General features: G+C 41.7%; 1 protein-coding gene across 1 annotated transcript; it reads right to left on the bottom strand.

Annotated features, from left to right (window-relative positions):
• Positions 1–4,113: 4,113 nt before the first annotated feature.
• On the bottom strand, positions 4,114–5,204 carry LOC131916060 (olfactory receptor 2T33-like). Its single transcript, XM_059269365.1, has one exon. The coding sequence runs from the start codon at positions 5,202–5,204 to the stop codon at positions 4,275–4,277; it is 930 nt and encodes a 309-aa protein (XP_059125348.1). The 3' UTR covers positions 4,114–4,274.
• Positions 5,205–13,194: the final 7,990 nt, after the last annotated feature.

The following is a 13,194-nucleotide window of genomic DNA, read 5'->3' as shown; positions in this document are numbered from 1 at the left end:
TTTTCATTTTTTGTATCTGTATAGTAAAATAATAATAATAATAATAATAGTAATAATAATAAATCTGAATAATAATAATAATAATAATAATAACAACAACAACAATAACAGTAACAGCATCTCCAGGCTATACTCATATCGATGTCACTTCCCAGGGTGAATGTATATGGATCTGTGTTTCGTGATGTTTGACCGTTTTCTTTTCTTTTGAGACAATATTTTTCTGTGTAACAGCTTTGGCTGTCCTGGAACTTGCTCTGTAGACCAAGCTGGCCTCGAACTCAGAGATGTCTGCCTCTGCCTCCCAAGTGCTGGGATTAAAGGTGTGTGCCATCACCATCTGGCTGACTCTTTGCTTTTGATGTTTTTCAGTGCTGGGCACCCTGGGAACTTGGATCCATGCCTTGCAACTTCTGAGTTATCTACTGCTATATAGAAACCACATATTCTACAACTGGAAACAGATAATTTGAAACAAAACAAAACAATTTTTTTTTATCATGGATTATGTGTTAGGGAAATGGACCTGGTAAAAAATGTGAGATAATTTGGTGAACTGCAATCCCCATTTAATTTTATTTAAAGGAAAGTACAGATTTTTAACATTACTTAACATTTATTTACTTATTTATACGAAACTGAGTGTCATATAGCTCAGGCTGGCTTACTAGCAAATTATTGAACTAGCTTAGTAGCAGAGGCTGGCCTTGAACTTCTGATCCTCCTACCTCCACCTCCCAGGTGCCGGGATTGCCACCACAGTGGGTTTGTTTATATGTTGCTGGAGATGGAAGCATTTTCCAACTGAGCTACTCCCCCAGTTCTTTGTATACATTTCTTTCATCAGATGTGGAACTTTATCAAACTGGCAAATCCTACTTGAATTTATGATCGATCAAATGTGTATAGTATAAATTTAAACCCACATTACTGTATTTTCTGAAAAAGCAAACAGCAAAACCCTCTAGGCTCCAGGTGAGTAAAGTGGGACCACCATGACACTCAGCGTAGAAGCTTTCTACAGGAGCGTGACCATCCTTCCTAACAGAGCTTAGGTCCTTTTCTGTTTTGGCCACTGCTGTGCTGGGGTCTTTAGAGGCTATCAAGTGATGCTGCCCTGTCACAGAATTGACATTGTTGCACGACTACATCAAGCCTTGAGAGGGTCTATGGGGTTTAAGAATGATGAGAGGCATTCAGAGTCCTGAAGAGAAAGAATGGGGCTCAGAAGCTCTGGGGAGCTGAGGGTGCACTCCATGTGAGTATCTGGTGTGGGTTCCTTAAGGACTGTATGACTAAGGGTGAGTAGCGAGGTCACCATCACAAAGATGGACTGTATCTGCCAAAAAGCACAGCCCAGAGGCCCAGCTCAGCCATCTTGAACAAGGGAGAGATACATTCTCTGCTGTTGCCCTTCCCATTCAGAGAAGGCACTCCTGGGGTTCCTGGAGAATACACAGACTGGGATGGGCATCCAGGAAGCTGGAAAGACCTCTTAGAATCTACACCTAAAGAAGAATTAAGTGAAAGAACCAAGTAGACTCCATAACAGGCTGTCAGTCTTCTCTCCAGAGATCAGGCCTCAATTTCAGTTTCCTGAGACTTGAGCAAGCAGTTTCTGGAAGGGCTGTGAACAAAAGACATAGTCCTTGAAGTAGCTCCCTTTCTGCACATACTCTGACTACTCAAGGTTCAGTCAATTGTTTACTGTCTGGGACCCTTCACCAACTTAGAGCTACGTGCATGGGTCAGTGTGAACATTCAAGGCCAGCCAGCCTCCATGGCAGCTCAAGGACAGAGCCTGGGCAACTGAGTCAGCCTCCACAGTCAGTATGTACAAGGCCAGCCAGCCCCCATGGTAGCTCAAGGACAGAGCCTGGGACTTGTCCAGGCCTGCCCAAAAATAACTGTAACCCCCGACCAGTAAATTCAAAGGTTACATACCCTCACCCAATCATATGATGCCAAGGCTTGTACCACCCTGCTTGAGGTTTTTTTCCCTTTAAAAACCCCTCACCCTGAGAGCTCAGGACTGTCCTCTTTCACCTTTGTTGTGCCCACAGAAGACAGACAACACAGGTCAATAGTTCACCAAAATAGAGGGCCTCCTGGGAGCACCAGTACCAGAGAAGGGTTGGAAAGAGTTTGGTGTTCACACACCAAGAGCATGCCCTGACAGAAAACCCCAAACTCAGTATTCAAATGTTAAAGATGCAGGAGAGAAAGGATTTCCGATTTGGGGAACAGGCAGGGGGTGTGGAAAGGGTTAGCTCCGCCTTTATACGGAGTAGCCCCAGGGTCAGCTCAGACACTGCTGCTAATGCCTCTCATGAGATCCAAGGATGTGGCTTGCTCAGTGTGCCTCCGTTTTGTCGGAAGGTGTGAGTCCCTCAGTAGAAAAACTGGCACACAACAAACATATATACAAACTGTCTGTCTTTCCTATGACAAGCTCTGAGGCTAAAAGTTGCCTCAGAGAAGTCAACAGGGTGATGGACTGTGATGTTTGCCTTTGTGGAGGTTCCTAGATTCTGTGCCTCCTTCCCATCCTTCTGCCTCTGCTGTGTCCTTTAGCACACCTGTACTCGGTGTCTCCCTCCGTTCTCTGAGGCCATAACAGAATACCACATCCTGGGAACCAAGGAAGGAATGGTAGTTCTTTCGTGTTCGGCAATGGGGAAAGTCTAAATTCCAGGGCCTGCATCTGTCAGGGGTCTGCTTGTGTGTTAGCAGATGGTGGGAGGACCAGAAAAGATGAGAGGGACTGACAATGGACGTTCGTGGAGTGGACTGCACTTTGAAGACTGACTGACTGTTCGACGCTTCAGTGGTTGTGGAGGGATTGGAATGTTGCAAGTCCAGAACGAAATTATCTTTGGCCGTCTTTTGTCTTCACGTGTACGTGACCTAACATGTGAACAACTGTTAAGAACGTCCTTTGGGATACGCAGAGCGTTAGCTTCCAACAGCCTACAGACCAAGAACGCTGCCAGACAGCGTGGGAGCCTGGACCCGAGATGTCCCTGCTCCACTGTCGCTTGCCTACTTCCTGCTTCCCCCAAGTGTGTTTGGAAGGCGTCTTGATTTTTACATTTCTTCCTTCTACTACTATAAAAACCTGATGAAACTGCACCATGTTGGAAGATGGAGTTGAGGGTAACCTAAATCTGGAGGGGCCGTGGTCACTCATATTTGGCTCCAGGATAAACTATCTCTATTCATTTTTAAGTGAACTGTGTGTTTTTTTTTTTTTGTATGGAAAGAAAGGGCCACACTCACTATTATTTCATTTACTATTTGAGACAGGGTCCTATGTAATCCAGCTCTCCTGCATCAGCTTCCCAAGTACTGAGATCACAGGTGTTTGCCGTAATGTTGAATTAACTAACATTTTTATAATGGTATGAATGCTCTTCCATCATAAGAGTGGAGCCCTTAGGCCCAGTAACTTCTTCTTCTTTTTTTTTTTTTTTTGGTTTTTCGAGACAGGGTTTCTCTGTGTAGCTTTTTGCCTTTCCTAGATCTCGCTTCGTAGACCAGGCAGGCCTCGAACTCAAAAAGATCCGCCTGCCTCTGCCTCCTGAGCGCTGGGATTAAAGGCATGCGCCACCACTGCCCGGCGGCCCAGTCACTTCTTAAAGATTTCATCTCTAAACACTCATTTGGATATTTCATTATGATTGAGTTATGTTTTGGTTAGTGGTATTTGTTCTGTTGTTAAAGATGTTAAATATAACTATAATTTTAAAACCATCAGCCCTACCTGCTCATCTCCTTTGTAAGAATTCCCTAAATTGCAAACAGTTTTGGAAAATTCTCCTGAAACATTTTGACAAATGTTTTATGTTTAATAATTCTTAGTGGTTATGTATTTCATTACAATTTACTTCATAATAACAATAAATCAGGCACTACATTTTTTTTTTAAAGTTACTATCCATTTCTTCTTCTATCTCTTGATGTTTTACATCATACAACAAAAATGGAGTTCCATGATTAAAGTCTAGCTAACCAGACCTGTGTCACTGGCTCTCATCTCTAAGACCTTATTTTAAAACAGAGTGGCTGGCACAAGGAACACCAGCAGGGACACAAGCTGATTTTTAATTGATTTTCCAAACCCTTGGTAAAAGAATATAAAACAACAAATGAGCATCAAATAAGTTAATAGAGCACAAAAGAGTGAGTTCAGTGGACTAGATCAGCTGAGTCTGTGAGGGAGGTGTGCCGAACTTGAGTAGAGCTGTTTTGGTGAACGTCCCCCTGCACGTTTATCACAGCGTCTTCTGCAGACACTTCCTCAAGGCTCTCTTGACCTCCTTGTTCCTCACACTGTATATGAGGGGGTTCAGCACTGGCGTGAAGATGGTGTAGAAGGCAGACACCACCTTGTCGCGCGCCCCTGGCTGCTGGGACTTGGGCCTCATGTAGATGAACATGATAGCCCCGTAGAACAGCCCCACCACAGTCAGGTGTGAAGAGCAGGTGGTAAAGGCCTTCTTCCGGGCTGCTGAGGATCGCATGCGGAGCACCGCGACCAGGATGAGCGAGTAGGAAGCCAGGATGAGGGACAGCGGGATCAGGAGCATCAGGATGCAGCAGATGTACATGAAGAACTCAAAGACTTTGGTGTCAGCACAGGCAAGGCGCACCAGGGAAGGCGCCTCACAGAAGAAGTGGTTGATGGTTCGAGAGCCGCAGAAAGGGAAACTCAGGATAGTGCCCGCCTGCATCAACCCGTCAGCGGCTCCCAGGAGCCAGGAGCCCAAGGTCAGGTGCACGCACAGCTTGGAGCTCATGAGGACATGATAGCGCAGGGGCTGACAGATAGCCACGTAGCGGTCATAGGACATGGCCGCCAGGAGGAAGCACTCGCCCCCTGCCAAGGTGAGGAACAGGAAGATCTGGGAGCCACAGCCTGCAGGGGAGATGGACCTCATGCTCATCAAGTAGTTGGCTGCCATCTTGGGGATGATGGTGGAGACTAGCATCATGTCCATGAGGGAGAGTTGGCTGAGAAGGAAGTACATGGGCGTGTGGAGCCTGGGGTCCCTGCAGATGAGAAGGATCATGAGGGTGTTGCCCATCAGGGAGGCGATGAAGATTACTAACACAACAGAAAACAGGAAGGAGTGGGCTTGTGTGTGGCTGAAGAGCCCAAGAAGAATGAAGTCCACCCCTGTGGTGTTACTGGGAGTCTCCATGACTCTGGTCATACCTGGAAGACAGGAGGATACTTTTTTTTTTTTTTTTTTTTTTGAGATAGGCTGTCCTTGAACTAACTCCGTAGACCAAGCTGGCCTCAAACTCAGAGATCCTCCTGCCTCTGCCTCCTGAGTGCTGGTGGATTAAAAGCATGTGCCACCATGCTTAGTCTGAGAATGATTTTTTTAAGTGATTTGCAACAGCCTTAAAAATATTTGTTCAAATGACAGAAGATTTTAATTTAGTGGAATAATTAATTTTTTTTTCTACAACCTGACACTGAGGTTATGGATCGGTGAGTAAGGAGCACTTGCTGCACAAGCTTAAAGATATGAGTTTGGATCTCAGAACCCACATAAGAAGCTAGGTGTGGTCCTCATGTGTCTGTAGCTTAGCTGTGTGAAGGGTAGAGACGGAACGATTTCTAGGGCTCTCTGGCTGCCAGCCTAGCCCCACAAATGCAAGAGCATGGTTCAGGGAGAGACTGCCTCAAGGAAGTAAGACAGAGACTGAGAGAGGAGGACCTCAACACCCTCTTCTGGCCTGTCAGTGAACCCATACACATGAGTGTGTAACACACACACACACACACACACACACTTCTGCATTGTCCACATTTGTTGCATCATATTTTAACTTTCAACTGAATTAAATAAAACAGAACAAATAGTCTACTGCTTCATAATGTGTTTACCCCTGTGCTTATTTTAATCACGGCATAAAGAGGCATTGTGTGATTTCAATTTCCTGCAGTTTGATATTTCTCAATTGAAAGAACCCTAAATTCCTGTAAATTTGTGAGTGCTGCTGTGACCCGACTCATGACCTTTGCACCTTTCTTACATACCTATTAAAGTAGTTCCAGATGAAAGTAAGGCAACACTCTTGTCATCATACTTTGCCATAAAGGAAAACCACACGGCTGAATTTCTCTATTCTGTGTGTGAGGCCCTGCTGACCTATACCATATGTAATGACCACAGATGCTTCACACCCCAGTGCCATGCCTCACACTATCAAGATTTCTTTCCTGATGAGAAGGGCCGTTGGTTCATGTAGATTTCTTCCCTCCTCCTCTCTTTTCTTTCTTTCTTCCTTCCTTCCTTTAAAAAAATTTTTTTTTGATAGGGTTTCTCTGTGTAACAGTCCTGGCTATCCTGGAACTTGCTTTGTAAAAGACCAGGCTGGCCTTGAACTCACAGAGATCTGCCCGCCTCTTCCTTTCGAGTGCTGGGTTTAAAGGCATGCATTACCACTGACTAGCTCATGCAGATTTCTTCTTACACTAATTAATTACCTTTATCTAGTACACTCTCAAAAATGATACTAAATTTCATCAAATATTCCTATGGAAAATCGACAATTTCATGACGACATAGAAGTAGGGGAACATAAATTGTGTTATAGACTTTCACACTTAGACTAATCCCATATTCTTAAGAATCAGACAGTTAACACTTGTGAAAATGTCATGTGGGCTTCCAGTGTCCCTAACAAACAACATGCAGAACACTTCCCAGGATCCCAGTGTGGGGGGCTCTCGACTTACCAACACTCTAGATTAAATCTCTTTCCTGTGAAGATCTGTTCAGTAGAAGGCGACTCAAGACTTTCTTCTCTATCTGCATGAAGTTCATCATTTCCTCCCAAATTCCAATAGCTGAAGAGCAACCGACCAATGATTGCCAAGGGAATTCTGTTCAAGTTTCAACCATAATCTTTATGTAAGACTCATTTTCTAGTTTTTCTTCAGCTTGACTAGAATGGAAAGATAAATTTGTGAGTGGGTATTACACATTGTATAAATTCCAACAGATTTTTTTCCCCAAGACAGGGTTTCTCTGTGTAACAATCCTGCTTGTCCTGTAACTTGCTTTGTAGACCAGGCTAGCCTCGAACTCACAGAGATCTGCCTGACTCTGCCATTAATCCCGAGTGCTGGGATTAAAGACGTGTGCCAGCACACCCATCATGTGTGTTTTTATCTCCCTATTTTGACAGTTAGGTGTTGTCAGGTGTAACAATAGCTATCATTCATGGAACCTTGAGAGTGTTGTCAGGTGTAACAATAGCCATCATTCATGGAACCTTGAGAGTGTTGTCAGGTGTAACAATAGCCATCATTCATGGAACCTTGAGAGTGTTGTCAGGTGTAACAATAGCCATCATTCATGGAACCTTGAGAGTGTTGTTTTAAGACATGTGTGTTCTATGCTGAGGCAGAAAAACTCTGGCCCCCTTAACCTTTGGGCTAATCTGAAAAATTGCATGTGAAATTTTGTTCTCACTGGGTGTGCTGGCACATGCCTTTAAATCCAGCACCTAGGAGGCAGAAGCAAGTGGATCTCTGTGAGTTCCAGGCCAGACTGGTCTACATAGTGAGTTCCAGGACAGCCAACAGTACACAGTGAGACTCTATTAAAAAAAAAAAAAAGAAGAAAATCTTTTTTCCTGTTTTCTATTAAAAATGTCTCTTAAGTATTTTGTGACTTATGTATAGTGGCCTATCATAGTTACACTTATTGCATATATCTTCAATGTATTTCACTCATTTCAAGTTATTTCATTGCATCGTTTTAAACCTATGACGTGTTTGGAATGCTCCAGTACATTATTGTTTTTCAGACATTGGACTGTTTCACTAGTGTAATATACTGGGAAGATTAGTAGTTATTAATACATGAAAGCATCTATGATCATTGTAAATTTGATATTACTGTGGGATAGCATTGAAAACATACTGTGACACCCATGAGACCAGACACAAACACACACAGACATAGACACACATAAACATCAACACAGACACACACATATAGATACACACACATATACATATAGATACAGACACAAACACAGACATACACATGAGAGAGAGAGAGAGAGAGAGAGAGAGAGAGAGAGAGAGAGAGAGAGAGAGAGACAGAGAGAAATATTTTAAAATCAGTTTAAATGAAAGTATTTTTCCAGGATCAGTAGAGCAGCTCTGTGGTAGAGTGTTTACCTTCCATGTGTGAAACCTCGGGTTTGGTTCCCACAGCCACAAAGAACTATTACAATTATCTGAAAATAGATGTCTCATACTCAAATATTTTTAAGAAAAAAATGTATCTCAGAACTAACTTACAATAGAACTTCCCTTATGTTTTAATAGCCTGAAAATGTTTTCAGTGTCTCCTTGGACTTTCCTGTCATTCATGTTTCATAGATTTCTTCTGACTGGAGAGTAATCCTACATGACAGCAGTTAATACAGTCACTCTGATGTCTGAGAGTCTATAGTTAGTGTTTATGAGAGCTTTCTCTACACCTTCACTAAACTATTGCCTTCTAAAAGCCAATAAAATGTTTATATGTCACAGAACTATTATTCATGCTTCAAATTTTTAAGTTATTTTAAGTTTGAAGCAATCAGGTAACAAACAAAATCTTATAATGTGTCATTTCATGACGAAGATATTTACTCAGGTGAATATAATAATGTAATTTCAAAGAATAAAGTGCAAGCTAAATTTGGAGATCAAAAGAATTGTCATTTTTGTATTCCATTATGCTATACACAGAAAAGAGATAAATTCCCTCTCACATTTATTGTCTTAATCAAAAAAGAAAAATATAATAAATAGTAGACTCTTGAATGCCTAGGCTAGATGAAATGATCAACTTTCAAGTAATTGATAAGTTGAATTCAGATAGATTATATCCTCTGTCACATATAACCCCACGTAGGGGCAGTAGTAGGCTGTTTTGCTACCAAAAATATGCTTTAGCAAAATGGAAGGAAGGAACAATTGACTTCAGATATTTATTTTTCAGACAAGGTCTTACTATGTAGCCCAGGCTGTCCTGGAACTTGCAGTTCTCCTGCCTCAGCTTCCTGAGTGCTGGGATGAGAAATGCATGTCACAGAGCAGCATTTTTGTGAACTCATAAATAAATAAAAAGTGTGAAAGATTATTACAGTTGTGCTGCTTTGGCCAAGGAAAACCAGCATACTTCTGTTGTTTAAATGACATGAAAACCCAGTCTGTACATTCCAGGGATGCTACCATCCTGTCAGGAGTCAGTGTGGATCCATGGTCTTGTTCATGTACCTGCAGATTCCACATCTGGAGTGTATCTGTGTGATTACAGCACTTTAAAGCTAAACACGTCTCTTAGAACAGCAGTTCTCAACCCCTCTGGTCTCACATATCAGATATCCTGCATGTCAGATATTTACATTATGATTCATCACAGTAGCAAAATTACAGTTATGAAGTAGCAACAAAAATAATTTTACAGTTGGAGGTCACCACCACATGAGGAACTGTATTAAAGGGTCGCAGCATTAGGAAGGTTGAGAACCACTGTCTTAGATCAAAAAAGTCCCCGGTCAGTATTTTAAAGTAGAGACTTAACTGTCTTATATAGACTTGTTTTAATGAAATATGGTAGTTTAAATGGAGTACTTAACCAATTGCTGTTCTCAAGGAAGCTGCTCAAGGATCATTGCTGGAGCCGGCAAGATGCCCGGTGGGTAAAGCACATCCTACGAAAGTTCAAGGACCTGGATTCGATCCCCAGAACCTGTGTAACAGTGAAAGGAGAGAACAGACTCCCCAACATTGTCCTCTCACTTGTGTGTGCATGCACACATACAGTAATAATAATAATAATAATAATAATAATAATAATAATAATACAATTTAATGACAGAACTGTCACTAGTCCTAGAAGGAAGTACATGAATTATTGAAATGACGGAGTAGAATGCACCGTCTATCTCAGGGTTGGACTAAACTTCTTTGGTATTGTCTGAATAACTTCACCTTGCTAAGAAAAACTATATATAATCAAAATTTATAAATCTTATAAGTTTTCAATTAAGTACTGAAAATATCTGTCTCAATGGACACTAAGAGCACAATTAAGACAATTACCATGCTTATGCACTAATAAAATACTGAGCCTTCCTCTGTGTTTCACACTATAAGTTGGGTTGTACTGAAGTCTATCTCAGGGCAGAAGTGAAAAATAAAACAGAACTATTGTGATCTATAGTCAACCAGGAGTGGAAACAGAGCTGACTCTGTCCCGAGGAAGTATTGAGAGTTGTCCTGGATTTTATCCTAAGAAATAACTTAAAAGAAAGGGGGAAACAAATTATACTCACAAAGGTTTTTTAATATTCCTCTACAATGTGTAATGAGAAAAGCCGTGGAGGACCACTGGGCTACTACAGTAGGACATCTAACAACCCGATGATCTTTCATATCACGTTAACTGGTAGAGACCAGCATCACGCTTTGTGGATTTTACAAAAGGTGATGTCAGAGTTAGGAGAGCAGGCTTAAGATGTTATGAGGGGAGGTGTAGATACATTGGCTTCTCTATTCTCAAAAATGCTATGAATTATGACATAGTCCCTAAAACTGTGTAGGTGGAATATATTGTAACAAAACCCTGAGAGAACACCACCTGCAATCCTTACACTTACCTGTGTCGGGAGCTGTGCAGGACAATCCTGACTCTGTGGCTCTGATCCTATGAATTGACACCCAAAGCTTAGGGCCGCTTGTGCAGTATGAAGCACACCTGCTCACAGTCCAGGTCATCCCACAGTCGGAGTGCAGAATCCTCAGTGAGAGCACCGTTAGTGAAATCCAGCTGAAACTACGTTCTCTGTATATCAGCTCCCTAAAGTTAATTTTCAAATCCCAGGATATTTGATCCCTGATGTAACTGACCAATATTGGTGACATCAGGAGACAGCCAGTTTGAAAGGGATCCACTTTTTAATATCATTACCTGTGATAGTAAACTCATGGTCTCACTCCTGGGAATGCATCAGTCACATTAGCCTGTACATTAGCGACAATCCATGTGTGTGGAATGATCTGGAAGTGAGACGGAGATGGACACAGAATGTGAGAAATACTTGGCCTATAAAGCTACTCTTTGAAAATGGGGATGGCTCAACTGCAGAATTAAAGTTTGTAGCTGTAAGATTTGACACAGTCACCTGAATGCCTTGAGACTCAGGCTAATCATCTATAAAAAGGGCTAAGATATCTAACCCCGGCTGGTTTATTTAGAGGTTACTGAACAGCATTAGGTTACTGAGAAGCATTAAGTTTACCCCAAAGGTATCTGCTCCCACCTGGCCTTCTAATTTATGTATAAGGGGAGGTGTTTGTCTAATGCCTTAACTGGTTAAAAATATAAATTCAATCTATGTTATTCTACTGAACTAAGGTGTAACTGATTGGACACACACTTCTGGGTATGAGCTGGATGAGAAGTGATAAGTCTGCTTGAGTTGTGTTCTCACAATTATACAGGAATTCTTAAAGCCAACATACAGAGCTCTTTGAATCTTGTATTTAAATAGATTGGTACCTATAGGCATACGGAAGAACAATCAAGCCATTCTTGCTGGTGTTCTGTTACACAGTAAGGTGACTGGTATTAATAAAAACACATTATTCATTTCAAAGAAACCTGGAACAGAGGACTCTGAATATTTTTTACCATAAAGAAATGATAAATGTTTATGGTAACAGACATGTTAATTACCCTCAAATGATCATCATACACTATATACATGTATCATGTTGTATGCCATAAACAAGAACAATGATTTTGTGCTCATTGTATAAAAAGCTTAACATACAATTAATTAAGATATTCAATCCCAAATTAAGAAAACAATTTTTTATTTTTAATATTTATTTGATTTTTACGTGTGTGTGTGTGTGTGTGTGTGTGTGTGTGTGTGTGTGTGTGTGTCTTTGTGGGGGCATGTGCATATGAGTGAAATATCCACAGAGGCCAGAAGAGGGCATTGAATCCTCTGAAGCTGGAGTTACAGGCAGTTGTGAGTCACCTGATGGGTCCTGGCAACTGAACTTGAGTCCCCTGCAAGGCCAATACCTGCTTAACTGTTGAGTCATCTCTTAAACCCAGGCACACTCTTACTATTGACAATAGATGCTAAAATACTGTTTATGCATCTCTAAAATGAATCCAGATTTTAGACTCCAGAATCCAGAATCTTTTGCTATCCCTTGAGATCCTTCAGTATCATTAGTTCATTGGTTACATTATATTCAACATCCAGTCTTAGCTTAGCAATATCAGAAAACTTCTGACTTACTTATGGTTGACACTTAGGCATGAAGAAGTTCTCATATTTGTTAGAATATAAGACATTAAGACTTGCCTGATCACAGGAGATGACCAGTTTAGGATACATATTTCCTATTGCTAGGAGTTTTAGGTGGGGTCATCCTTGTAGATTCCTGGGAGATTTCTTTGTGCCAGGTCTCTACCTGACCCTAAAATGGCCCCCCTTTCCACTAGTCCCTTTCAGTACTCTCCCTGCTCCAACCTGATCACTCATGTTTCCATCCCCACCTGCCTGCAGTACACTCACGAAATCTCTTCTATTTCCCCTTCCCAAGGAGATTTGGGCATCCCTCCTTGAACCCTCCTTGTTATCTAGTCTCTCTGGGTCTGTGGATTGCAGCATAGTTATCCTTTATTTTACAGCTAATATCCACTTATGCATGAGTACATGCCATGTTTGTCTTTCTGGATCTGGGTTACCTCACTCATTTGTCTGCAGATTTCCTGATGTCATTGTTTTTAATAGCTAAGTAATACTCTATTGTGTAAATGTACCACATTTTCTTTATCATTCCTCAGTTGAGGGACATCTAGGTTGTTTCCAGGTCCTAGCTATTACAAATAAAGTTGCTATGAACATAGTTGCACAAGTGTCCTTGGATATGATTGAGTATCCTCTGGGTATACACCTGTGAGCGGTATAGCTGGGTCTTGTGGTAGACTGGTAGATTGATTTCCCAGTTTTCTGAGAAACTGCCCATGTAGGTTTCCAAAGTGGCTGTACAAGCTTGCACTCCTACCAGCAATGGAGACATGTTCCCCTTGCTCCACATCCTCTCCAGCATGAGCTGTCACTTGTGTTTTTGAGCTTAGCCATTCT

Source organism: Peromyscus eremicus, chromosome 8a, assembly GCF_949786415.1.
Source record: "Peromyscus eremicus chromosome 8a, PerEre_H2_v1, whole genome shotgun sequence".
Lineage (NCBI taxonomy): Eukaryota > Metazoa > Chordata > Mammalia > Rodentia > Cricetidae > Peromyscus > Peromyscus eremicus.
Note: the sequence above shows the minus strand (reverse complement) of the source record. Positions and strands in the feature narration are given on the sequence as shown.

Excerpts from the sequence above, each read along its gene's own strand:
- LOC131916060 (XM_059269365.1), bottom strand. The coding sequence starts at position 5,204 with ATGGAGACTCCCAGTAACACCACAGGGGTGGACTTCATTCTTCTTGGG.